Source organism: Pipra filicauda, unplaced genomic scaffold (assembly GCF_003945595.2).
Source record: "Pipra filicauda isolate LSUMZ 115617 unplaced genomic scaffold, ASM394559v2 scaffold57_size4234018_pilon, whole genome shotgun sequence".
NCBI classification, from domain to species: domain Eukaryota; kingdom Metazoa; phylum Chordata; class Aves; order Passeriformes; family Pipridae; genus Pipra; species Pipra filicauda.
This window is the reverse complement of record NW_024104731.1, coordinates 978,146-1,005,429: the sequence shown is the minus strand read 5'-3', so window position 1 is coordinate 1,005,429 and position 27,284 is coordinate 978,146. Positions and strand designations below refer to the sequence as shown.

Sequence of the window (27,284 nt, the reverse complement as noted above, 5' to 3'; positions counted from 1 at the left end):
GAGCTGTGTGTGGCAGCCCCTTCCTCTAACATCCCTTCATGCTACCAAGGTCACACAACTGGATACAGGAAATAGTCAGACATGGTAATGTTAGAAATTTCCAAATGTATTCCAGGAGAGACACATTTAAAACAAAAAATCCACCAGCAGTACCTTGCATATACCTTGCCTGAGGAGAAAAGCTGAGTGGTACCACCACTTGTGATAAGAACGTTTTGTTTCAATTTGCCAAACACTCAAGTTGCCTCCTTAAACACCAGCTACCTTCAGCCCAGCTCCTGACAAGAAAATTACCTTCATTTCCTCTATCTTTTCCTTGTGAACATTTTCATACAAGCAGCAATAAACTGTTCCCCAAGTAACCTCTCTCATTATAGAGAGAAGCAGCCCAAGTACAGTAATTTGGGAAACTCGTCTATTAACACCTAATGGGTTTAGATTATGCCAGTATTTACTTCTGCCATAGTACAAATTCTCCTTTGAATATGCTTGCTCTTGAGTTGTTCTGCTGCTACCTAAAATGTCTGTAGATCATACCACAGAGGGAGGAAGAGGAGGAAAGGCACAGAAGAAAGGGTCTCTCATGGCCATCACCCATGAGTGATGAGAGTCATGGAGGGAATAGAAAGTAACTGTGGCCATGAAGGAGAGCTAGAGAGCCCACGTCCCTGGGATGAAAACACAAGGACAGGCGATTCTTTACAGCTCTGACCAAAGGATGCTCCAAAGTAATTGGCATTATCAGTCAAGGCAGGTTTTTTTGTCCCACCTAAATTAACGTGAGGTTTGCCTGTTTATTTCACTGGACGGGCTAATTTTAAACCAGAATGACCATGATTTTGGAGCTCTGGTAAAGCATATGCTATAATAATTATTATTCATGTAATTAATAGCATACTAAATAGGAAAATTCTGATTATCGTGAAATCTGAGCAGAGAGCAGAGGGTGGTAGTGGCCATGGAAAATTTAGAAAGCTGGACTACGCAAGCCCATTTTCACGAAGGGGTAATAAAAGGCCCCTGACCAGAAATTTTATGATAAATTATAATTTAAGGTCTTTGTAACACATCACCTCTGGCAGACTGCCACCTTTCTATATGCATAATTTTGTATAATAACTATGACTTCAATGAATAAATTATGTTATAAAGTTTTCTCTAATTTTTACTGTTTCCCTGGTACGTGTTGTTGTTAATAAGCCCCATATCATATACAGCATTTTAAAAGTGTTTATAGAAAGGAGTCTTTCATAGCCCCCAGGAACGACACAAAACCTACTTCACATATACAGCATCCAGCTGTGAATTTCTCATGGTGCAGCCACATCTCCCTGCAAACACACAACACAATAGATGCATTATCCTTGGTACCTGAGAGAGGTCACTGTCATGTATTTCCAAATGAGTTCAAAAAGCCATCAAATTAATTAAATTGCCTTCATTTCTTTTACCTTTTGCCATTAAAGCATTGGGTGTGCTTCAGGCACTGGTAACCTTATTCCTCATGCTTTCAAAATCTGTTTTGAATAACCATGGATGTTTGCATTAAAACATAGTAAAGTCAAATACTTTAAATGCTCTATTAAAATGCTGGTCTAAGTGATGACTTGCATAATTAATTAAAGTAAAATAAAGTGCTTTTATTGTCTATGTCATGTTGGTTTTGCTCCCTTTGCTCTTGTTTTGTGAAATATAATATGCAGGAATATCAAATGTATGTTTTTAGCAACATTCACTATATCTTTACCTTTTTAATGCAAAATACGTATAATTCCCATTATGCAGAATCTTTTCTTAAATTATTATATTCCAGTCTTTTGATGGCATATTTCATTCTTTTCTCTCGTAGCCTGTTCCTAAATCAATAGCAGTTGAATGCCTTCCAGATTGTGATTACTTAGCTTCATGTGTAGTCTCCCGTGTGAGATACTAGACAAGCCTTTTTTCAAAACACATTTTTAATCAACCCGCTCCTTCCTACCTACTGCGCTGCCGATGCTCTGAAAGGTTCTAGCAGATTGCAGAAACACTACGGCCCGTGCTTGGTATTTTCAATTTTGCAATCATAATTCAGCAACAATTTGGGTGCACATACTGCAACGCCGGCTGAGTTTATTGTGACACCTCACGAGCGCTTCGTTACGATGGCCAGAAAGTAAAGTCTTTTCGGGGCAGAGTGAGTCAGCACAACCCTACGCTACCTTCCCTCGGCCAAGCAGCCGCCAAGAGTGGGTCTGGTCACCTCGGCCTCGCACAGCCTGTTGCTTGCCATGGCACCGCAGCCCGCAGCACTTGTTTTTCATTGTACAATACTTTGAAACGTTATTTCAAACGAGGCAGTGCTTTTCCTAACCAGGTGTTTTAAAGCGTTTGCAGGGCGCGGTGAAGTGTCGCCATCCCTGCTTCCGAGGCGGATAAAGCCCAGGGATGCTGCTCCGGGCACGGGGCACTACCGGACCCAGTGTCCCTACACGTGGCGGCCGCTCCGGGCACGACCCGCGCCCTCACCGGGCGGGGCCGCTCTCCGCCCTGCCCCAACTTCTCGGCCGTGCCCCCAGCCCGGCGGAACCAGTCGGACGCCGACGGGACGCTGCGGGCTCCCAGGCGGCTCTTTCCTGCCGCCCTGCGCGGGCCGGGGGGAGCGGCGGGCGAGCGGGCGGTGGGCGGAGCGGCCCTGGCGGGGAGGGAGGGGCCGGGGCGGGCTCCGGCGGGGAGCTCGGCCGGGGCCCGGGCCCCCGGAGCGAGCGGCCGGGATGCGGTGCGGGAAGATGGCGGCCCCGCCGCCGCCGCCGGCAGCTGGGGCGCCGGGCGCTTGGGGCGGCGTGCGGCGGCGCTGCCAGCGGCTGCTCTACTGGGTGCCGGTGCTCTTCATCTCCAGCATCCTCTGCTGGTCCTACTACGCCTATGTCACCCAGCTCTGCCTGCGTGAGTGCCGCGGCGGGCGGGGGGCACGGCGGGACGGGGATGGGCGCCGCCGCCCCTGCCGGAGGAGCGCAGCCGGCGGGACGGACACGGGCTGCAGCGGCGTCCGTGGGGTGTCGGTGCTGGGGCCGCCCCCGGGTGCTGCTGCCGCCGCCACGCCCGCGGGCCGGGCCGGGCCAGGACCGGGGCAGGGGCTGGGATTGGGGCTGGGGCTGGCAACGGGCCGGGCCGGGCCGGGCCGGGCTGGGCTGGACCCCCTCGCGTCCCGGCCGCTCGGACGAGGGGCATCCACCCCGCCTGGTTCTTTCCGCGACCTGGTAGCGCCTGGTTATCCCACGCGAGGAGGGATCCAGTCGCACGGGGCTTTTCACGGGCGCGAGTTTCCCTCCGTGGAGTGCGCAGCGGGTGACTGGTCTCAACCCCGGACATGGGAAGCGGGGTCTGACCATGCGGGTGGCTGAGCAGAGTTCGCCGTCCATTCGGCGTGACAGCCTGTACCCAGACACACAGTGCACATACATACACATACATGTAGCGCGTGAGGGCCATTTGTCAGCCGGCGTGGAAGCAGGAACAGGTAACAGGAAATCTGCGAGTCGCCCCGTGCCACTCTTCAGTCATCTAGAAAATGCCCGGCTGTCACAACTACTTGGTCCCTTCTTTGGCATCGGAAGCCTGCATGACATTCGGAAGTCATCCTGACCACGCACCTTTGCACCTGTTCCTCAGCGTCAGGCAAATCATTAATCACATACTGGAGACTGGGTGTGATATGCGTATTTGTGTAAATTTGAGTAGCCAAGCCAGAGGGCTTTATTAAACAACCAGCTTGCCAGGCTCCCTTGGTTTCTGGTTTTGGGGTTGGTTTTTTTTCTGATTTTGACTTCTCTTATAGCGTATCTTGTAGAAAACAATTGAATCTTTTAATTTTAGGGGTTAGTGTGTGGTATACTGATGTTTCACTAACAGTGTTACAGTAATGGCATAAAGGAATATGAGTTGTAAGTCTTCAACTATTCATCTTGAAAATCTCAGCAGTCTGGTACGTAATTTTGATTTTACTTTTTTTATTGTATATAGAAGATTGATAGGATTTTTTTCCTATAGATGCTTGGCTGAGCAGTTGAGGGACTAAGCAAAAAATGATTGCCAGGCCTAGTACCTCTGTTTTGGAGGGAAGTATGAAGACTTGGTGTGGTTCCTATATTGGAGGTGGGCTTTTTGCATCTTTTTTTTTTTCCTTAATAATAGTCAAATCTGTTAGTTCTGAGCACCACTCTTCTGCTAGAGTTCCTGTGCCTTCTCGAGAGGAGGAATGCAGTGTCTGCCTCCAGTGCAAGGAGGTGAATTGTCTGCAGGGCTCTGGGAGAAGTTGACTGAGTGAGCCCGGAGAGAGGAGCTGTTAGCCGGCATGACTAGGGAGAGGATATTTAAGGGGAAAGTTGCTCTGTAGTTAACATTTGTCCTAGTGTATGCAGCCCTGTAGTAGGTACAGGAGGCTTGTTTTGGGCATTACTGTTTCAGTGATCAACTGTATTTTTTCTACTGTGTAATTCTGTATAACAGAGGAAGATTGGGTTTTAGCTTACCTGAAAGCGCATAAGCTTTTGTCTTAAGGAAATGACATGCTTGAAACCTGCTTCAAACTGTAAACTGTGGTACCCTAATGCCTTGAAAACCCCTCAAAGCATAAAGTCTGCGATGGGAGAGGAGGAAGAGAGAATCCTGGGCCTCTACTAAAACATCTTTTACTGAATTCCTTTCTATGGATAAGGGTGATTTTTTCTTTCTTTTTTTTTCAGTTTCCCCCACCACCCCTTTCCCATTCTGCTTGGCTTACCAGTTTTTGAATTCAGCATAATAGTCATCTACAACTTCCACTAATTCCATCTTTTATCTGTATCTGGATGCTTTCCCTCATTTTTGGCATATTAAGATAAAATAAACTTATGTCTTGTCTTACTAATGAATATTTAGTGTAAACAACAGAAGGAATAACTAACAACTCTGGGAACGAAAGCCAACGGCAGGAATAGACTGTAAGCATTTCAGTGCTTTGAAGCCAGCCTGTCTGCTCAGTGCGTCTTTTATTCCTGCAGCACTGAATGCTAAAGAGGACGTATATAGCTGCTTTTTTTTCCCTGCAGCTTACTGTCATTGATGCTAATGACAACATACAGAAAACAGTGTTAACCATTGTGCAGTAGGACTTAGCAAGGACTTTGCTCTGTTTTAAGTGGTTTATTTGAGCTTTTAGTAATGAGCTATTTTGAGCTTTTAGTAGTGTTTCAAATGAAGTATTTTGAATGAGGAGTTTTTCTGCAATTTTAATCTGAGCATTGTAGGAGGAACATTATATTTTTTTAAAAAAAGAAATCTACTAATCTGATTCCTTTCATCCCTAAAGCTGAATAGTTACAGCATTGGAAAGCATTTTAGGAATTGAAAAAGGTTTTAGAAATAGAAAAAGAAATTCACTGTTTTTAACAGTAGTATTACCATATCTATCTCTTTTATTAATGGATTCAGTTAAGTGCTCATGCTGTTTTAACCTTTAAGGGAAAGGACAAGGGTGTTGAACACTAGCAAATGTTTCTCTTCTTCCTGTTATAGAATACTGGAATTAAATGTGTAAATTAATTGGTCTTAAAACACCTGACTAAAAATTGCTTCTCTCTATTCCAGTACCATTCCAGTACCAACTTTGTCAGTATTGTCATCTCCCAAAACCTGTCTGGCAATAATAGTTGTTTTTTTCATTCAAATACCTTCCTTTGTGTTTAAAATTAATGGGCCTATAAGTATCCCTTCTCTTAAAAGAAATTTGAATATGTTTATGAGAACCTGAGGGATACAGACTTGTTGTTCTTCCTCTAAAAAAGATGAGGAAATACAGGCAACCTGCAAAGAGTACAATGAACTTTGATAACTAAAGTTACTGAAATTTCAACCTAGGATATATGTGGAACAATACTATCATGAAGTTCAAATGGAGTTCTTTCCCCCAGCACCTCGTCCATGTGTCTATACTCAGAAAATACACATTGGATTCAGTGTTTCTGAAAACCTAAATATGAAAATTTAGTGTTTATTAAAATCTTTGCATGTTTCATTTGCAAAGAAAAGAATTGTTCTTACGTCTTCCTTCTTAGATGCATCTCTCACTCAGTTTTGTAGAACTATAAGAGACTTGGAGTAGTTGTCCACTCCATGCTTTAGGTAAGGCAGAACCAGTAGTTATTTGCAGTTTCTGATAGTTGTTTGTCAGAAATGTTTGTTACAAACTTGGATACTGAGATGCTTGTTTTGTTTTGTTTATTTGTTTTGTTTGCGTTTGGTTTTGTTTTCCTGCCAGTTTGTGATTTGGACGTGCACATAAAGAAGGAAAATGTAAAAATTTGACAGCGCTGTGACAGATGTTTTTAGTGAAAATATAAACTGAGCTCATGAAAGGGTTATCCTATAAATAGAATATGGATGTATATGTTTTACATGTCACTGATTTTTAATTCTAAGGATTATGCTCTTGCTCAGGGAATCTGTCTGAAAATGTAGCTTGAATTTGTAATTTTGAAGAAGGAAAACGGATTTGCTGTGGAAGAAATGAGCACTAAGCATTTCCTTACTACTTCACTGAAGGGAAAGGGAGGAAGTCTTGCCACCTGGTGAATGATTTGCCTGATTTGGAAAAGAGTGACTTCAGCACAGCTGAAGAGGGGATACAACAAGACATTCACCGTACTGTCAGGAGAGCTCATAAGCCACATCTTTGTTTTTGGAGTAGAGTATGTAGCTTGTATCTGTCCACAGCTACCTTCAGAATGGAACAGAAAATGTGGAATGACATCCAGATGCTGAAGATGTTAATGATCATGAAAAAGTTTTGCTGGAGGATCAGATTGATTAGTGCTGATTTGAGGTTTTTGACCATCAGTGTACCATCAGTGGAATGGAATTATAACAGGATAAAAAGCTGCTTAATTCGTCACAGTTTAGAGGCAGGATTAATATGTGCCCTGTGGGCTTGGCATAGGGTCATCAGGGAATAAGAAGTGGCAGAAAATATGGAGATAGAAGCTGATAAGAGGTAAAAAAAAAAAAGGTGGGGGGGAAAGTCAGACCCACAATTTGGTCTGCTGGATTTGAGCTCTTTGCTGACTATGTTCTTCAGATGAATTAAAGGATTTATGGTACTTGCAGCTTTTGTCTTGTAACCATCTACATCTTACCTTTGGCTGTAGAAATACAAGTACATTGTAACATTGCAGTTGGCTGTTGTCAAATACCAGTTAAATACCCTATCTTTACATTGGCTGCTAAGGTAGAAAAGGACTTTGTTCAAGGAAAGTTTGCATTTTTATTGCATATTTTGCAAATACCGCTTTTTTTCCCTCTTTGGTGATCCCTGGGTACTTTGAGAAAAGTTTCGAAACTGGCAGCTGAAGTAAAATTGGCTTCTGAAGTATATCCAGCAGTGCTCCCATGCAGCTGCCATTGACCACTTCTGAAATGGAATTGAAATCTATGTTAAGCATGGCTGATTATTTCTCCATGTAGTGCCCGGTGTATTACCTATAGGTTTTGTGCCTTGAAATTTAAACCACGGCCTGAAGTTAAAAACCTAAGGTCTATGGTGAAGATATTAGATAAGATTGTTTTCAATTAAAGATTTAACACTGCTTGATACATACTTTAATAGATGCTCTTGTCAGGGGGTACTTTGTTTCTGCTGAAAAGGATCTGACTCTGCAACATTGCTAGAAATAGTCTTCACTCTTCAGTCAGTCCTTGTGACTTGGAACATAAATGGGAATTTTGTAAAGAAGATTAAGTCAATTCGTAGTGATGTTCTATTCAAATAGCAGCTTGCTGCTGGGTGGCAGATGGTGATGCAGTTTGATGGGCACAGGGTTAAAATGAGTTTACTGAAACGTTCACAAATGCCATCAAATCCAAATATAAGGGTTATCGATGAAGTATTAATAGCTATTTATACCAACCTTAAATATCCCAGAAATACTTGTTACTTTTGTTCTGAAGCAAAGCGCTGGTGGCATGTTGTCACTCTGAATCAGTGCAAATCACTGCTCTGTCTAGCAGAGAGGTAGGTTTTTATTGCAAGCAGTGATATTTTTTCTAAAGGACTGTTGCAGGCAATGACAGAACACTTGTCACAACTATAAAACACTTTTATGTGTGCACAGAGCTGAGTTAAGCTGCATCTATAGATCAGTGTTTTCCAGCTTAAAACATGCTATAAAGATAAAATATGTACTTAGTTTTGTGAATCAGATCCAAGAAGTTAAAATTCAGAAAAGTTTGAGAGAAGAACCTATTTATAGATGTGGCTGCAGAGTCTCTGAATCAGGTGTGTGTTATTTTCCCACTCCAAAGTTTTAAATATTTTAAACATGTACATAAAATATGAAAGTAAGATTTTATATCCACTTTTATCAAAGCTTAAAAAAATTAATTGCTTTCTCTCCCTTTTTTTTTTTTTTTTTAAATCTAACCATTACATTTACAGTTCAGGAACTTTGATTTTGGGTTTAGAAGTCAAGCAAAATTTAATGTTACAAAACCAATGCAAATTTTTTACATTAATTTTATCTTCCAAACTCTTTTGGGTTTTTCGGTAGCAGTGTGTCTTACCATGTCTCTAGCTGTATGGAGATGGATGTCTACTTAATTTTTCCACAAGTGAGTGAGAATAAACATTCCTAGATAAAATGAACAGTAGTTCAAGAAATGGAGAATCCATTTCTGTCACTTAATTAAGGTCTGATGCAGTGCAAGGTGCTAGCAGTATGACTTCTCTTCTTAGCAAACTAATGTGGTGGTGGAAACCATCCTGGACTTTTTCTGATCTTTTGTAACACAGCTTTGTTTTCTTTGCAGTTGCTTTTTTGCAAGCGCAGGCTGTTTAGCAGCATTGACTACAGAATATGCTGTTCCTGTTTCTGGCTGCTTGTGGCTCAGGACAAGCAGGGCACGATGTTTCTGGCTCAGGAAATTGGCATCTATGTTGGCTGAAGTCCTGCGTCTGTCCCAGCCTGGTCCCTAATTCTGATGAGCACCATCTGCAAGCTGCGTAATTATCCGGAGAGGCTCTAATGATGTGCTAGTCTGCTAGTACTGAACTGTAAATGGCATCCTTAGCTTTAGCAGGGGAAGGATGATTCTTAATGAAATTGGCCCCTGCAGTATCTCAGACGAACAAAGCTGTAACTTTTTAATGATCTCTTGAAGACAAGTCACAGTTTTATAATTATTTCCATCTCTGAATATACAGGAGTATCATTCCATTTTGGTCCCAAAGGGTTTTACCCTGTTTTCTTCCAGAAATTGCTTAGCAGTTGGGATTGCCATGTCCGTAGTGTTTATTTTAGTCATCGTAGACATAAATGCTTTTTACCCATATTATTTCTGTGCTATTTGACTACCAGTAAGTGCATTTGCAGCATTTCAGCTGATATTTATTAATGATGGGTTGCACAGTCTGACCTACTTTTCTGTGCACTACGACAGTGAATGTAACCCCTTGGAAGACAAATGAGAAAACTGACGGAAATACTGATATAAATGATTCAGGGAAGACTATATGATCAAATACTGTTGATTAATATAATAAAGCTGTATCACTGAATCTAATGAAAAGTAAAAAATTTGCTTTAAATAAATACATCATGTGTGCTGTTCAGAGGATGGGGAAAATAACAACCATTTCTTTGTTCAAACCAAAATTAGAGTGGCATTTTTCATGTCAGAAAATTATTTTCCATGCACTTAAATAGTGTGATTTTAGAATTATAAACATCTTGTGGTTACCCCAAGAACTCTTTGTATCACCTTCATTCAACAAATAGAGAAAATTTATTTTTTAGAGAAATTTGAGAGAGTTTGATTTCTAAGAGCAATTTTTTTTTTCTTCCTGCTAGTCAATTCTGTCACATTTGTGCAAAACAACCAACCAACAAACCCCAAAACCAAACAACCCAAAAGCCAAACCAAACAAAAAAAGTCCCCCTTTCATTTCCTCTCTGGTGCTGTGGTATTGCAGATGCTTGTCCATTCCTTTCCCACCTCCTTTGGGGAACTTTCATCAAAGGTGATTGAAAGGCATAAGCAGAAGGAATAGTACTTCACCTTAGACAGGTTATTGGATATCTTGCATGTTCCTCTCTGTCACCGTCTGCGAGAATGCTTGTTGGGCAGTGCAGCCAGTCTCCTTGTACACACCAGTTGCAGTATGTGTAGAGAAAAAAGATAGCAAGACTGAAGGTACTGGCGTCTCTTTTCAGCCTTAGCGCTTCTGCTTTGGTCTCTTAAAGTAGTTGCAAGTCAGGAGTGTATGAAGTAGCTCTTGACTTATACTCAGGTGGTAAAAGAGATTAAAATGACAAGATTTCTCGAAAAAAAACCATGTTCTCACCCTGCTGAGATTAGCTGGATGTCTCTGGGCACTTGTGTTTTAGCCTTCATGGTCCTGACTGTCAGGAACATTTGGCTTCCAAGCTAGATACCACAAAAGCTGAAAAGACAGTCCTCTGAGCAGATGCAGACTCTGAAGTATGCATGTCCTTCCAGAGGTGGACAGAAATTTTGAAAAGCTGTAGGTTTACTGTCCAGTAGAGATTATGAAATTTGGATTTATTACTTGTATCTACCCTTTACATACAGGCATGTGAAAAATTTAGATACCTCAAAGACATTGATAAATACATTTTATCCAAAGATAAGGGGTGGAAAAAAGATTACAACTGCTTTCACAATATTCTTGGTCATTCCCTTGTAAGGAGAGAAAAATGCCACATATCATTGTGAAGGTTGGTTAAATAGATTTTATTTTGAAACTGGTGATTCTGCAATATATGCTTGGCAAGGGCTTTTTAATTAACAGAGAGTAGTTATTCCAAGAAGACTGTCAAAGTTTGTGCATACTTTGCTGACCATGCCAAGTGGAGAAAGAAAATCAGAATTTGAGTAGTGGCTAATTTGTCCTCATCTGAGAGCTTCAGCACTTTTAAATTACACATCAGCTCTAAGGATGTCTTTTGTTTTGTAAACAGTCCTCTGGTGGATTACTGTTTATTTGCAATTTCACAGTTCTTGTGTATTATTGTGGTGGACCTTCTCTGTTCCTCAGAGTTAAATGTGTATACATGTTCCCTCAGCTTCTCTCTAGCAGTTGTCTAGATGCATGTTTAGCTTATCAAGTTCTAAATATTTCAGAAAACTGAGAGCAGAATACAGTTTATAGTGGCTTATGCGACTTCGATGGTGTCTTTCTGATTTTTGTGAAGAACTTTATAAACATGGTTGCTTACTGTTTTCCCTCAGGTAAAAGTAGATGCTTGTTTTGGCAGAGCTATAGCCATATCTCCATTTTAATAGACCTATTTTATAATTACAGAGTTGTAGAATAATTCTTGTTTGAGAGGACCTAAGCTTATCTAGTCCAACCTGCTAATCAAAGCAGGGTTAGATGTGAGGTCATTGCAGGTTGTTCAGGGTTTTATCAGTTTGAGTCTTGAAAAACTTCAGGGATTGAGGCTGTACAACATATCTGGGCAGCTTTCTGCACTGATGGGTTGTTCTCATGGTGGAGAAGTTTTTCCTTGTATCACATGTGATCCTTTCATTTCAGCTTAACACCTACTGGCTTTTGTTCTCCCACACTGCGCCAGTATGAGGAGCCCAGCTCCACCTCCTCGATGCCTTCCTGGAGGTACTGTTAGGCCCTCCAAAAACCCTTCTCCAGGCTGACAAGCCCTGGCTATGCAGCCTCTGTTTAGTTTTAGTTTTTAGACTGCTTAACTAGGATGGATAAATGTGTGGTGGAGTGGTTTGAGTGGAAAGAGGTTTTGATCACTTGGGAGTTTTTGATCTTACTGAGATACCTGTTGCAGGATGGCTATGTTTTTTAAATAATGTGATCAAGAGTGAAAAATGCAGTGACTGATGTGTGATACCTGTGTACTCCACTCCATGCCTGACATACTTACATCTTTCTTGCTCTTTTACTATCCCTAAATCTTGTAATCCAGGGGCAAATTCTTAAACTAAATGCAACTTTTGTGTACTTTAAATTTTTATGCTTTGAAGATCTAAGGTATCACCAAGTATTGCTGTCAAAACCAGTTCTGGAGTCTGATACCTCTGGTTCAAGAATAGAACATAAATAAACAGTGAAACCCATACAACCATAGTTAAAGAAATAACTGGTCTGCAGGGGTGGCTTTTCTTGGATTAAATTTGGGCGGCTTCAGATAGATGGAGGTACTAGTTCTCAAGAAATGAGCCTGGGAATAGGAGCCAAAAAACCACTATAAGCAGTTGGTATTCTGTACCTATTCACATAATGAATGTACACAGCATAGAATCTTGATAGTGTCTGATATTAAACATGTATTGTTTGATGATTACACTTCCCTCTTTGATTAAAAAAAAGTGTTTAAATATTCAGTTACATCATTTGCTATTTAAACATAATTTTTACTGTTTCCTTTTTTATCTTTTTTCAGTGACAATGACAAATATTGGAGAAAAAGGTAAGATTTTTATTATCTGTTTATAAGTGGAATTCATATATCTGGGTAGAATAGTAGTTTACTAGTAGAATTAAGATACGAATCTAACTAGTTTTAAATAAGTATAGTTTTTATGTTCCTCAGCTCCTTTTGTTATCCTGCTATTCCTGAATATTGCTTTAGCCATTACAAATAAAGATAAGAAAAAATTTTTGCTATTCCTACTGGCTTTCTGATGTGCCAACTAAAATAATCCTTATATTCTGTTATTTAAAAAAAAGTGTTCATAGCACAGAAAACTCTTGTAAAAGCAGGACTTCTAGCTATGAACAGGGTGTTGGTGCAGATGCAACCTATTTAAATGGGAGGTAAATTTTTACTGTAGTTTCTTTTTAGCCAGTGTCTTTAAAGAAACAAAATCCTTTGGATATGTAGCCTTTTCAGAGTATAATAAAACTGCCTTATTAGCAGTTCCTACAGTTCCTACCCTGAGGCTGTAACATGTTTAGATTACTTTTTCAGATGCTATTTTACTGCTGTGGCACAGCATGGAAATGTAAAGTGTGGGGCTGAAGAGCTTTTGGAGGAAGGGGTTAAGAGTTAGGAGATAAATTTTATGCTTTTTATGTTTGTGTAATTCCAGCGTATTTTATCAAGCCATTGGCAACTCCCTCACTTAGAGAAAGTGTTTATCAATTAAGAAACATTTGCTTGAAAAACTTTCTTCAGTTCAGTGATCTTTCTACGCATATGAGTGCATAAGCGTATCTGCAAATTTCAGCACCTGCGTTGAAGTAATTCCAGTTTCTTGCTGCTCCATACTGTGTGAGAGGGGACACAAGTGTGTTGTTATGCATTGCTCACAAAACACATTAGAATTATCAGCAAAATGCATTGGAGAACATTAAATTCTCGCTCAAAGCCTTGGTCAGGTTCAGCCAGTCAAGAGAAATTTACCCTGGCTTATACTTCTACCCTAAGTTTTTTCCGGGGTGAAAACTGGGCAAATGGGGCTCAGCCCTACTGCAGGTTGCCTCAGATCTCCAGACAACTCTAGCTATCCTGGCTATTTGTAAATGGATTGCCTTCATGCAAGGGATACACCATTTGGGTTGGGGTTTTTTGGGAGGGTGGTTCAGAAAAACTGTGTAATAGAAGGATTTCTGCCAGGGAGATGCAGAGAGCTCTTCTTTCACTGTCTCAAGGGAAATTAGGTTTTATGTTGGACTCTCAACAGACCCAGTGGAGCCGTGGGTAGCCCAGGGTCTCCATCGCAGTGCAGAGAAACTGGTGGGTAGATAACCTGGGAGGAGTGACCAGTCGGTTCCTTGGCCAGGTTGGAGAACTGAGGTTCAAGATCACACAAGATGAGCTCGAGTCTTGTGCAGTCTTTAAAGGGGAATCCTGGGATAATGTCCTTAGGCTAAACTTTCATCTTCCTTCAGTAGTCTTTTCTTTTTTTCCTTTCATGTATGAACAATTTTCTTATCAATCACAATTGTTGTTTTTCTCACAACAATAGAATACTGATGCAGATTAGTAAATGCATTGTGTACAGAACTGAGGTAACTTGCCCTACCTTGCTCTCACTGTATGCCTTGAATATACTATTGTTTAAAAAAATATTGATTTTGTTTGAGTAAATCAGGGTTTTTTATAGTTGATAGAAATGTTCTGATAAAAATGTGGACTGTTCCTGTCCAGAAGCTTGTGCGATAGCAAGTTGGTCTTTTAGTGTATTGTTCTTTGTGTGGAGTCCAGTTCTATCACTTACTTATGCTGATGAGATTTTTCTCTCAGTTTAAAGGCTTGGCATATGGCTCTTTTCCCCTGTCATCCCTAAAGCTCTGTACAGAGTTGCTCCTTAGATTTTCTTAGGGTTTTTTTATTATTTTTACTGCTTAGCGAAAAAGAGTAAATATTTACAGTGTTTCTGTTTTTCATATAAACAAACTTCAACACCAGAAATATTTATTCAGTGTTACTATTGAGGAAAAATTACAAAAAATAAGATCATTCTGGGCAATTGTTCCTGCATTTATACACTCCATCATGCATGTGTTATAGAAATTTATTCAGCACTGAATAGTATTACATACAAAAAAACCCCCATGAGCTAACCATACAAGAGCAATATTTCAGATTGTGTAGTTAAAGTACTTTTGTAATCTATGTAGACTGTATCATGACTTTCCCCACAGAGTCTGTATTTGTCTAATGTAAAGTTGCAGTGCTGTATTTTTGTTGCAAAGCTTTTGCAGAACTGTTTGTAAGTACTACAGTATCACTGGTCTGTTTGTATTAATTCTGTTCCTTTTTAATTTTAGTTGTGTGCCTGGTTGCTTACCACATATTTTTCATGCTGTTCGTCTGGTCATATTGGAAAACAATCTTTACGCTACCAATGAATCCTTCAAAAGAAGTAAGATAAACTTAACTTTTGTTTTTGAAATAGCCTAGTTAAATGCCTGATTCTGTAGTATTTGAATAACTTAGTCTCTGATCTCACGTAGTCTTACACTGTGTAGAAAAACACAGATGATAGTTACACAGCTTCTTAATAGGAGTGAGTCAGATTGCAATCAATGTAGTGACTAAGACAAAAAAAAATAACACCTTCTCTAAATTTTAAAGTTTTTAATAGATATTTTAAAATGAGCTACTTATGACATTAAGAAGAAAAAATCCTGTCCACTTGAAAAATGTGAGTTATTTGAACTACTAGCTTAAATTTTTGCATGGGAATATCAGACTTTTATGTGGGTAAAATTTTATTTCCCCGTGTTTAAGACTTATATTTTCTGCCAGCATCTGTCTGCTGTCCTCTGAATTAAAGATTCTTCCCCATGTATTTTGATATAAAGGAATTTGTGGGTTGTAGTGGGAGTGCACATTGGGTAAGTTGATGCTGGGAAGCCTCAGCTGGCTAAGCAGGAAGGGACCTAGTAAACAACAGCCACATGGAAAAAAGGTTATTGATGGAAATGCTCCCCATGCAGCTTAGTACAACCAATACAACTTTTTGGCCTCTTCCATCCTCTCTTTATTCAGAAACCCCCTAGTCCTCAGTAGGTGCTGTGTCACGCAACTTCCAAGGTCAAGAGGAATCATTCTGTGGCTGTTCTGTAGTTTGAAATACCCACAAAGCCATTACTTACTTCAGCATGGACTCGTAAGTCTAGCTGCTTTAAGTACTATGTCAACACAAAATAAATAGCTGGTGGTTTCTGCTGTCTGTAGTGCAGAGGTTCTTTTCTGAATAGTTTTCATTCACCACTAAGATACGTAGTTGTGGAAACAAGTAGATAATTCAAACTAATTGCGGTTTTCATTGAAGTTCACACTGCAGTCTTTACTACAGCTTGGGATAGGGAGGAGCAAAATAAATTAGGAGCCTATTTCATTTGGTAATTACAGAGCCAAATGTGTGCATGTATATGGTGACTGTAGCAATAATTAGAAGGGTTTTCAAAGCGGTGGACTGATGCCAATGAAAGATTTCCAAAACATTTTGACAAATCCTACTAATTACAGTAGGATTCCAAAGCCATCATACAATACTACTGACGAACTTCAGATGGGGTATGGAAGTTGGGTAATAGAAAGCAATATGTGATGTTTCTGTGTTCTTTGAATTTACACAGTGTTGCTGGCAGAAAGTGACATCTTTGTTGTTCCATGTCTTTTTCTTGTTCTACTAGAGCAGTATTTTCAAAATTTAATTAGAGTATTTTGTGATGTTAAGTTACTGCTTGGCTTCCATTTTCTAGGATGAAGTCTGTGAATACTAAAGGATTATCTTTTCAAATGAACTGAACTGACTTATCTAGCAAAAACTCATTTGAATACTGAAAAACAGTTCAGCATTTTGTTTTCATGAATAGTGTAGCTGGTGCAAACTGCACAGCTTTCTTTTAAGCTTATTTCAAACTTTAACACATACAGAAAGTAGACTTTGAGGGACTTTGCTGTAGTGTGTGCCATTCTGTACCTGTGCGTACTAGCTATATGCAAGTACTGCATGAGGGTGGGAGAGAAGATGGTTTCCCAGGAAGGAGTGTTTGTAAACTTAGGACTACTCTGAGGACCAATACAAAATGATGGAGTAGTAGCTCTGTTTACATCAAACCAGCATTTGAAAAAAAAAGTATTCTGAACCAAGTTTCTGCAGTGAGAAATTGTATGTATCATTAATATAAATCAAATCAGATTTTGGTAAGAGTGTGTTCTTGGAAGGGAAAAAAATGAATGGTGACTTGAGAAACTCAGGCTAAACGGTGGATCTCCAGCTTCAGCTGGAAGATTGTGAGCTTTGCAAGGAAGGGTGGAGTGGTGGCCTTCTTTATGGTGGTGAGAGTAGGTTCCTAACTGTATGTTTCTGTCTGCTTCCTTAGTTTTACTTACTGCCTCACTTCCTTTTAGGAAAAAATTCAACATTGTAACAACTAGCCTTCCTGTAAACATAAAATGCTATGGAGTGGGCTTCTTTTTCTAGCACGGGTTAGAGACAGCCACTCTTCCTGCCAAATGTGGACTTCTTTTCAGAGATGATTTTGTATCCTCTTTCTGGAGAATATCAGAGATGTAGATATCAAAGTTTTTGGCATCTGCCCATTTCTAGAAGCTACAGTGACAAGGCTATGGTGCTGTGTTGCAAAGGACTTTAGAGTATAAGGAATTTGTACTACTTCATGTATACTGAGCATGTCTTTCAGAAATTTTTACCCTTTCAGCACTTACTAGAGCCATATTTGTTATTGCCATTTTGAGCAGTGACAGAAGTTGTCATTTTATTCAGGAAGATGTTCAAGATGTGGTTATTCTGTCATATAGGACACCCGTCTCTTCCTTCTCTCAGCCAGTCTCTATAGTAAAAACACATCCTAACACCTGCATGACTAGAACAGCAACTCTGTAGTGACAAAGAATAAAAGGAAAAATGACAGACAGAAGAGAAAGCTATCTTTTTGGCTGTTATTAGTAGCGTATTTTCTTTCAGTTAAATACTGACATCCCTAGCTTATATTCACTAGCTAATATTTGGTATTACAGAAGTAAATTAGCTGACCTTTCAGGGGAATGATAAGCTCTTGATCTTCCTCTTGAAGAGAATTGCTTAATACTTCTGGAAGCATTCATCTCTACATTGATACCAAATCAGACGTATTTTTAATTTTGCCATAAACTGAATTAGTTGTCTTGGGAACACTGGGTTATTTGCTGTAATTCCTTGTACTTGCTGCTAATCCATCTTCATATAATGAATATTTATTTCTCATTACACATCTACAGTTACTTATTTAACTTGGAATTTGCTAACATTTCTTCGATTTTAAAAATTATTCCAGTTTCATCTATCATATTCAGACAAGGAATCCCTAGAGAGAGAGCCTAGAGGTGAATCCCAGCAAGAAGTCTTAAGACGGGCAGCCAAGGATCTTCCTATCTATACACGGACAATGTCTGGAGGTAAATAAGTGTTCCAGAGGCCACCGAAGACAGATGTCTTGATGTACTACCTAAACTAATTAAAAAAAAGTTTAAGAGTTTGGATCGAAGGGAAAAAGTGCTTTTCATACTTCATAAAATAACAAAATGGTCCAAGAACTTAACTTTAATGTAACTTTATGCAGCTACATTTCTTCAGCGTAAAGACTGTTGGAAAGTAAATTGTGGCATACAGTTTAGGATTTTAAAGTGGATTGACACTTTTTAGATGTTTTCAAATTGATTTTAGCAAGTAGCTTGTAAAACTAACAAGCTGCAGAAGAGGCTGTAGCAGTCATTAGCTGCACAGATTTGTTTTTTCATAGGTTAAAAAAATAAGTTATAAAAAAAGAATCACTATCTGCATGTTATATATAGATAGATAGATCACAGTAAGAAATTGTTACTGTTTTACTTGTTGGTTGTTCAGTAGCAAGAACAAAAGTTCTTCCAAACTAAGAGTTAATCTAACCCTACCGATACTGTCAGTTTGTGAATGCTGGCTAGCTAAGCAAATCCAAGAGATAATCTCATATAGTAAATTAAAGCTGTTAGAACAATAGCTTAACATAGCTATATTGTTGAATGATCTTTAAAGTTTTTCCAGTCTGGTAGGTTTTTGTGGGTTTTGTTGGTTCGTTGGTTGTTTTGCAAAGCTGAGGGGTTTGGAAGAAAAAAACCATGATTAGCATGATTAGCAGAGATTGCAAAAATTGAGCTTTTTGGGTTCACTTTGACAGATTCAACATTGCAAGCAGTTAAAGAATGCTTTGGTATTTGCAACTCTTTCTGATCATGTTGAAATGCTTTCCTGGGGGGTTCTTCTGGGCTGAGCTGCTAGTATTTATTTTTGCACAGACTTCAGGTATCAAAATGTGTAACTGTACATTGACATCTAATCTTGGAACGTTTTTTCTTTAGCAATCAGATACTGTGACAGATGCCATCTTGTAAAACCAGATCGTTGTCATCACTGTTCTGTATGCGACAAGTAAGAAAATATTTTAAATAAGTGGTTTTCTGAATTAATCCATTTTTTCCTTAACAGAGCAGCTTTTATTTTTTATGAATAGATTTTTCAGGTTTAATATTTTGGCAGTTAAGCTTTTTTCCCTTAGATTTTTTTCAGATTTAGTTTTCATTTACTTATTTCTAGGGAAATCTGTAACTTAGTCTAGTTCATTTGATGGCTTCCTTGATGCCAGCATTGATTACGTGGTCTTCTACATTCTTTACATAATAATGAATTTTCTTTAAGAATGTAACCAAAAATAGCTGATAAACAAAAATTTGCTTCTTTTGTTAGAATCTGAATAAACATCACTACCCATCTCAATCTAATCATGATGTCACATCTTATCTGAGGTAATAAACTTAATATCCTGTTTTTCACTGGATAACTTGCAGGTTACTTTTGTTTAAAGAAACAAGCAGCCAAACATTCTCCCATTTCTAACTGGGAAATAAAATAAAGATTTTGTTTGTCTGCCACAAAAAGAAGTTCACATCCGTAGTCCCCAGAAGTCTGATTGCTTTCTAATTTAATCTTTCTTTTGGCTTTTGTTCTCTCTGACCTTTCTCTAGCAAGCTTGGATGTCTGTGCGTTTCTTCACTCTTGCCCCCAGTGCTTTAAATTTCTATCTTTGAGAGAAGACACTTCCTCAAAGGATGATTTATTCTTAGCTTTAAGGCTGTTCCAGTTACTCTTCAGCTGATACAGCATCAAACCTTCCAACATGACTGTGAGGTGGAGAAGACATTCCATTTTGTCCAGCAGAGCAGCAGAGGCACTGAAAAAATAACAGAATTGAGGCAGAAAGGGGATCTTGGTTGTGTTGTATGGAATGGTGGTTGAAATGTAAGATAGGAAAATAGTCATGTATCTTTTTACCAGAGAAAAAGAGTGACTTGTGTTATCGTATAAAATGTGAATGAAATTTGCAGAATGCCATTAGTTAATATATTTTGCAGAATACCTTTATTTTGTCCTTACCTTGTCAAAATTTGCTTACTTCAATTATATCTGATTTTCATGTGCGCATTTTGTTAATGAAGAGTGATTAATTGGAAAACTGTTTGGTATTTTTCATGCAAGGTAAGTTCTTAAAAACCTCATGTGCATATGTGTATATTTCTATAAAAGCAAACTATAATTCTGGGAAATATATTTAGTTGTATGACTAAGTAATTGGTAATGACTTAGTAATAATTGAATTAGCCCCGTTTCTAAGGCTCTGTCAGAGAATAAAGAAGAGTTGAAAAGCCTCTACAGAATGAGAACCAAATCCTGAAGTTGAAGCTCTAGATTGCGTTTTCTTAAATCACTAAGCTCTTGACAGATCAGGTGTTTTGAGTTTAGGTTATCTGCACTTCACTTGCAGGTAGACAGTTTTATGTGAATTTAAATGCACATATTTGTTAAATAGATTAGGTATACACAACTATAAATATGGGTAATTCTTAATCTGTATGTGAGTAATTTAAATCTGACATGTAACTGTGCTTCTGATTTTTTTTTTTTTTGCCTTTTGCAATGCTTGGAATTCTGTTGGGGTTATTCAGATGCATTTTGAAAATGGATCATCACTGCCCTTGGTGAGTGTACTATTGGCTTTCTTTTCTTACTTTCTGATTTGATAAAATACACTCTTGCTGGGCCTTTTGTGAAGGTGATGCTTCACTATTCCTAGAGTTAGATGCTTATGTGAAGTTACTGGTCTTGCAGAACCATTGGAGTTATTTACTATATGTCCTCTTTTCTTAGTTGTGACATATGGAAAGAAGTTCATGTATAATTTTCCTTAGACCTCTGAGCTGGGTAACTATGTTTTTACAGTAAAGATGAGGTGGACTTCTGGCCAGTGAAAAAACTTCTTTTAAGGATTGCTATTTTCTTTATAGTTTGAGTATTACTGTGCCTTTGTTGCAATGAATAATGAAATGCCACCCTAGGTTAAAAATGAAAGGGCAGGGGTGTTTCTAGTTCCCTTCACTAAAGCTCCCAGGACAACTGGAGTGGGCTTGCTGGAAACAGCAAGTTAGTTCTTTTAGTCTTACGGGTTTTTTGTGTTCTTTCATTTTTCCTCCCCTCTCCCTCCCACCTTCCCTTCTTTTGCTGCCATGTCAGCCTGCACAGTGGTTTTGTTCTCCTGTGTTTTCTTAGCAGCCCTTGGGACTAGTGGGTAGGCAGGTTACATAATTAATTTTATGTCAGTTTGGCAGGTGTCTCACAGAAATAATTAAAATAATTGTTTAGTAAGGTCCACGTTGAGATAATCGAGTGGTATGTGGCAGTTCTTCGCTGCATGAAACCTATCAGAAAAGAAGAATCTCCTGTGTTGGACAAACTGATGGGTAGGTGGTTCTAAGCAGCTGTTTTGACACTTTCTTAAATCTAATTCTGGGGCAGAGGAGACACTATCCTGAGGGAAGAAGAGATGCTGGTCTCTTCCTGTTTATTGTGGTCCTGACTACAGCCTCTGACATAATGCAATTTGATTTCAAGAATCTCCCCTTATTTTGCATCTACATGGTAAATTCAATTGAAAGAAATAGTTATCTGTATAGGGCAGAGTTACTTCCTACAAATTTTTTTGCTGTAGGAATATCAGCATGTGAAATCTGATGATGCTCAGTGTTAGTAATGTGCTTCTTAAAAAAAACAAGAACAAAAAAACCCGACAACAAAACAGGGAAAGCTATAAGAAAAACAGCTGTCAGGCTATCCCTGACAAAATATTGGTGAAAAGTCTCAATATGACTATTATTGTTCAGTATTATAAACACTTCTTATAGCTTTATGGTCTCTTTGAGATTGTTTGAGTTGTTCTATCTTAAGACATTTAAATGAAAATGTCCTTCATGTAAACTTCAATTTCATAATAAAAATCCATTGTATCAAATAGTAAATCATAAACAGCACTTAAATTTTTTGTAAAAGGAGAGTGAAGTGTTGTTTCACTAGGGCAGAGACTTCTAGGAAAACAAACTCCATTTTCCTCTCAGTAGCATTTGCTTATTTTACCTGTTTGCAGTCTTCTTAATCTAACAACATAAACATACCCAGTTTGAGAGAGTATTTACATTGCTCATTGTTTTTAATCTAATAAGCAGTGGGTGCAAAAAATAAAAATACAAATGGAGAAGATAATTGAAAGATGTATAATGCTTCCTGATGGAGAAATGTTCCTTTTGTATTCCAAGTAACAGAAAAGCATAGAAAAAGAAGTATTGTCTTGTGTTATTTTTCCTAATTTGAGTAGATGTTCACAGTTCCTGGCTAACCCAGAAAAAAAGAACTACGTGGAAGAGACAAAAAAGTTTTGAAATACTGCACCAGTGCTGATCAAACTTTATAGTTTTCTGTAAAGACCCATGTTCAGAGGTTCTTTAGGAAATATATGGCTATCTTGCCAACAAAAGTAAGGGTGTAAGTCAGTATAATGGATGGATTTTAGTCTCTCTGAACATTATTAGGTCCTGCTTTGCTTTTCATGTTGGGATTTTTTGGTGGGAGCAAGTTGTGTGGGAAGGAAGGGGGAAAGAACTCATTTGATGCTTAGGGAGAGCAGGGAAACAGTAATGAAAGTTACCTCTAACTTAATATTCTGCTACAAGAAGGATTTCTGGAGAGGACAGGTAAGAATTACCTAGGGAGTAAGATGAAGCATTTGGAAGGCAGAGTTAATAAGAGGTAGTCATGTCCTAGCCCCAAGTCACCTGTGTTCTGCTCTCAGGCAGGGAGGCTTTATTTTGGCTGTCATTCCTGTGCTAATGGAAGTTCTGTGATAAACAGAAATATTTAATGCTAACTGCCCACTAACTACTCTAACAGTTTTAAGTGATGCATTAGTGATTTCTAGTGCTGCTGCTACTCACTATAGACAGATGGAGCTGCAGGCGGGAATGCAATGGCTTGAGGCATCACCAAAAATATTGTTTGTGTATAACACTAATGTTAACAAGGTCCATTAAGAACACCTTAGGAATAATTTGAAACATTTCTCCTTTATCTCCTGAGTAATCCAAAAAGAAATTAGCATCCCCTGAATTCTGTGATGCTTCTTGTTAATTGAGTTGCATCACCTTTAGTGCACTGTAAGTTATTTCTTTGCCTGGCATTTTCAGTAAACTAACTCTTGAGAAAGGAATTATGTATTTTCTTTTTATACTTCAAAATGAAGTGTTTAAAATGTTAGCTGTAATACAAATTGTTACTCTGTACTGTTCTTCTGTGTTAATGTTTCACTGCAGTAACATACCATTATTTAGCCACTTGTCAGTATATTTATCAATTTTAATCTTTCTCAGAAATGTTAGACTTCAAATCTAACCACAATCCTTGGGGTTTAAGATTTGATACTACATGCTCAAGCAGTACAATTACAAACCCCTGGTGTTTACTTTCTCTTAAATCTTCTGATAAAGTGTTCTCTGCCAGTAAGAACTCCACGGTCTGGGGCTTTGCCAGAATTGAAGGGAGCATAAAAATTTATACAAGTTTATTTTGACGTGTGTACTGCATGCCATAGTGCAAAAGAACAGCGATAAAGAAATCTGTCTTCGATTCAAGAAACTTCATCTTTGGGGAATAAAATTTCACTTGATATTTCTTTTCTCACACCAAACAATGCCTCAAAGGAAAAACAGTCCTAAAATAAATATTGTGAAAGGAAAACAGGGTTATCACAGAAACCTTGAATTTGAATTGGTTGCAGTTTATCATGGAATTGCCTACTTTGATGTTTTTCATGGCTAGGCTTCGCGAACGAAGATTTGGGAAAGGCTCTATCCACGTTTGTTATTAGCACACTGGTGGCTAATAAGGCCAATGTGAGATAGACATATCCGATTGCAAAAGGCACAACAGAAAGACTCCTTAGGTGGTACATTCTGCAAGGCACGATTCTTTCTGCGTTGTCTTTTCTCCTCGAGAGTGATCCTGCGTGCTTTCTCAAAGCGTTATATAGATGGTGTGTCTCCAGACCTCCTGATTGGAGGCCAGAGTAGACCCGTTATGTTGATCGATATGGCCATATTTAATGGAAAAAAACCCACTTCACTTCATGATGAGCTTAGAAATATATCTTCCTTTTTTTTTATTTTTATTAGAACAATGTGTTTTGAGTTCTTAATTGTAGTTAATGCAGATACTTAGCTATTGCTGCATGTTTAAATGATAATGCTAAATGTAATGTTTAGCCAACGTGGCGCGTTTTGTCAAAACAAAACTTAGAACAAACTCCCTATCCACTCTGAGAATGAATAACAGTAGTGTACAGTGTAAATTTATTTGGTATTTTAAGATTTTACCTTTATCTCATTAGCATGTATTCTGCCATTAGCATCCCTGTCTCCCTAGAGAAGAGATCAGTTACAATAACGTGTCCTGCACTTCTAGAAGCTGAAGTTGAGACTTGCCACACATTTTTTTTAGAATTTTTTTTCAATATACAAGTGCTCTTGTGAGTGTAATCTTCTCTTAATTAGCCAGTCTTTTTGACAGCAGTATCAGTTAGTTAAGGTATATGGAATTATTTTTTTAAACTCATATGAAGAATTTTGTCAAAGTTAGTGCAAAGATAACTTCAATTAGCTTCTTAATGCAACCAAATAAAAGAGGAAGTGGTTTGCCAATAGACTGCCTGTGGGCAGCACTCCGATATTTTTTCATTTGGTGGATGTAATATCATTACATGTTTAATAGAGCTCTGAAATTCATAATACTTAATATGTTGTCTCTGTTGGGAAGCTGCCATGGTACTAAATGTAAGCTCATCATCATAGTGTATACTAGTTGCTCATTATTGTTTATAAAATCTTCACAAATGGGAGACAGGTGAACTTAAATCCCATAAGCAAAAATGATAAAATGAGATTTATTTTAACATTTGGATGTGTATTTGCATATTTCTAATGTCTTTTATTTCCTGTCATGTTGTCACTGGTATGAAATGTTTTCTGTCTATTTAAGACTAGTATTTCTCTCATTTTTTATGTAAATCTAAATATTTTTAGGAATTGCCTATGAATGGTCTTAAGTTTGAGAATAATACTAAGAAGTTTTAATATGTAGTGTAATGAATGAAGGAGGATGTGGATTAAGTGAGACTGCTTTTATTCTCACAAAACTCAGTTGAGATTCAAATTCTTGGCTTGTTACTGTCCCAGCTGACATGCAGTATGCCTAATGGTATAACATGGATACTTACCTGCAAACTAAAAAAGTAGCTCTAACTGCAATCACATTTACATCAGATGTGCTGGGAACAGATTTCATACCATAAGAGGAAATTTCATTTCAGTAAGCTGTTGAAAGCAGTGTTACCTGGTAAAGTTCTTTGGGCTTTTTCTAGTGGTGGTGTTATTTTGCTTTGGGTTAGAATTACTACATTAATTTGAGAATTGAAACTTAATCCATTTCAGTAGCTTGGGGCAGCAGAGATAGGATGCAAAACTTGGTTTACATGCTGATATTAACTTTTTTTAGAGTAAATAATTTAAATTGGATGAAAGCAAAAGAAAATAACTTTCATGACATTCCATTTTTACTTCTACTTTTTTTTTAATCAGGGTGAACAACTGTGTAGGATTCTCCAATTACAAATTTTTTCTTCTCTTCTTGGCTTACTCGCTAGTGTATTGCCTTTTCATTGCTGCAACAGATTTACAGTACTTTATCAAGTTTTGGACAGTAAGTACCCCAATCTACATACTGTCTTGAAGTGTATGAAGTTACTGCTGTGCCAGAAGTATAAGATTCTAAGGGGGCCTACAAAAAAGCTGGAGAGGGACTTTCTTACAAGGGCATGTAGTGTTAGGACAAGGGGTAATGGTTTTAAGCTGAAAGAGGGCAGATTAAGATTAGATATTAGGAAGAAAATCTTTACTGTGAGGATGGTGAGTTTGCCTAGAGAAATTGTGGACACCCCATTTCTGGAAGTGTTCAAGGCCAGGTCAGATGGGGCTTGGAGCAACCTGCTCTAGTGGAAGCTGTCCCTATCCATGGCAGGGGGCTTGGAAATAGATCACAGAATCACAGAATACGCTGAGTTTGAAGGGACCTATAAGGATCATCGAGTCCAACCCTTAGCCCTGCACGGGACCATCCCCAGGAGTCACACCATGTGCCTGAGAGTATCATCCAAATGCTTTTTGAACTCTGTCAGACTTGGTGATGTGACCACTTCCCTGGGGAGCCTGTTCCAGTACCCAGCCACCCTCTGGGTGAGGAATCTTTTTCTAATATCCAGCCTAAACCTCTCCTGACACAATTTCAGACCATTCCATCAGGTCCTGTCACTGCTCACCACAGAGAAGAGATCTGTGTCTGCTCCTCCTCTTCCCCTCACGAGAAAGTTCTAAACTGCAATGAGGTCTCCCCTCAGTCTCCTCTTCTCCAGGCTGAACAGACCAAGTGCCCTCAGCTGCTCCTCATATGGCTTCTCCTCAAAGCCCTTCACCATCTTAGTTGCCCTCCTTTGGACACTCTCTAAGAGCTTAATATCTTTCTTATATTGTGGTGCCCAAAACTGCACACAATATTCAAGGTGAGGCCACACCAGTGCAGAGCAGAGCAGGACAATCCCCTCCCTCGACTGGCTGGCGATGCTTTGCCTGATGCCCCCAGGACACGGTTGGCCCTCCTGGCTGCCAGGGCACTGCTGACTCATATTCAGCTTGCCATCGACTGGGACCCCCAGGTCCCTTTCTGTAGCACTGCTTTCCAGCATCTCATTCCCCAGTCTGTATGTACATACAGGGCTGCCCCATCCCACGTCCAGAATCTGACACTTTCTCTTGTTGAGCTTCATATGGTTGGTGATTGCCCAGCCCTCTAATTTGTCGAGGTCTCTCTGCAGGGCCTCCCTGTCTTCAAAGAAGTCAACAGCTCCTCCCAGTTTTGTGTCATCTGCAAACTTGCTTAGTATCCCTTCCAGTCGTGCATCCAAGTCAATTATGAAGATGTTGAAGAGCACAGGACCCAAGATGGAGCCCTGTGGAACCCCACTAGTGACAGGTCACCAGTCTGATGTTACCCCATTCACTGTCACCCTCTGTGTTCGACCCGTGAGCCAATTGCTCACCCACTGCACGATGTGTTTATCCAGCTGTGCTGGACATTTTGTCCAGAAGGATCCTGTGAGAGACAGTATCAAAAGCTTCAGTGAAATCCAGAAAGATGACATCAACTGGCTTCCCTTGATCAACTAGGTGGGTTACCTTATCATTGAAGGAAATAATGTTTGATAAACAGGACTTTCCCCTCATGAAGTTGTGCTGGCTGTGACCAATGACTGCGTTGTCTTTCAGGTGTTTTTCAATACCTCCCAGAATAATCTTCTC

The 27,284-nt window shown here is 39.1% G+C and overlaps 1 protein-coding gene across 2 annotated transcripts in view; it reads left to right on the top strand.

Moving 5' to 3' along the window:
- The first annotated feature begins 2,713 nt into the window (after positions 1–2,713).
- ZDHHC2 (zinc finger DHHC-type palmitoyltransferase 2) overlaps positions 2,714–27,284 on the top strand; it is a 36,945-nt gene continuing 12,374 nt past the window's right edge. Inside the window, exons 1-7 of one of the 2 annotated variants that reach the window (XM_027735440.2) lie at positions 2,714–2,925; positions 12,447–12,473; positions 14,780–14,874; positions 17,801–17,921; positions 18,861–18,930; positions 20,502–20,534; positions 25,512–25,632. In XM_027735440.2, the coding sequence (XP_027591241.1) occupies positions 2,754–2,925; positions 12,447–12,473; positions 14,780–14,874; positions 17,801–17,921; positions 18,861–18,930; positions 20,502–20,534; positions 25,512–25,632 (639 nt within the window). In that variant the 5' untranslated portion in view covers positions 2,714–2,753. Of the gene's footprint in view, positions 2,926–8,908; positions 11,651–12,446; positions 12,474–14,779; positions 14,875–17,800; positions 17,922–18,860; positions 18,931–20,501; positions 20,535–25,511; positions 25,633–27,284 lie in introns of those variants that run through there. The other variant, XM_027735442.2, reaches the window with a different exon arrangement.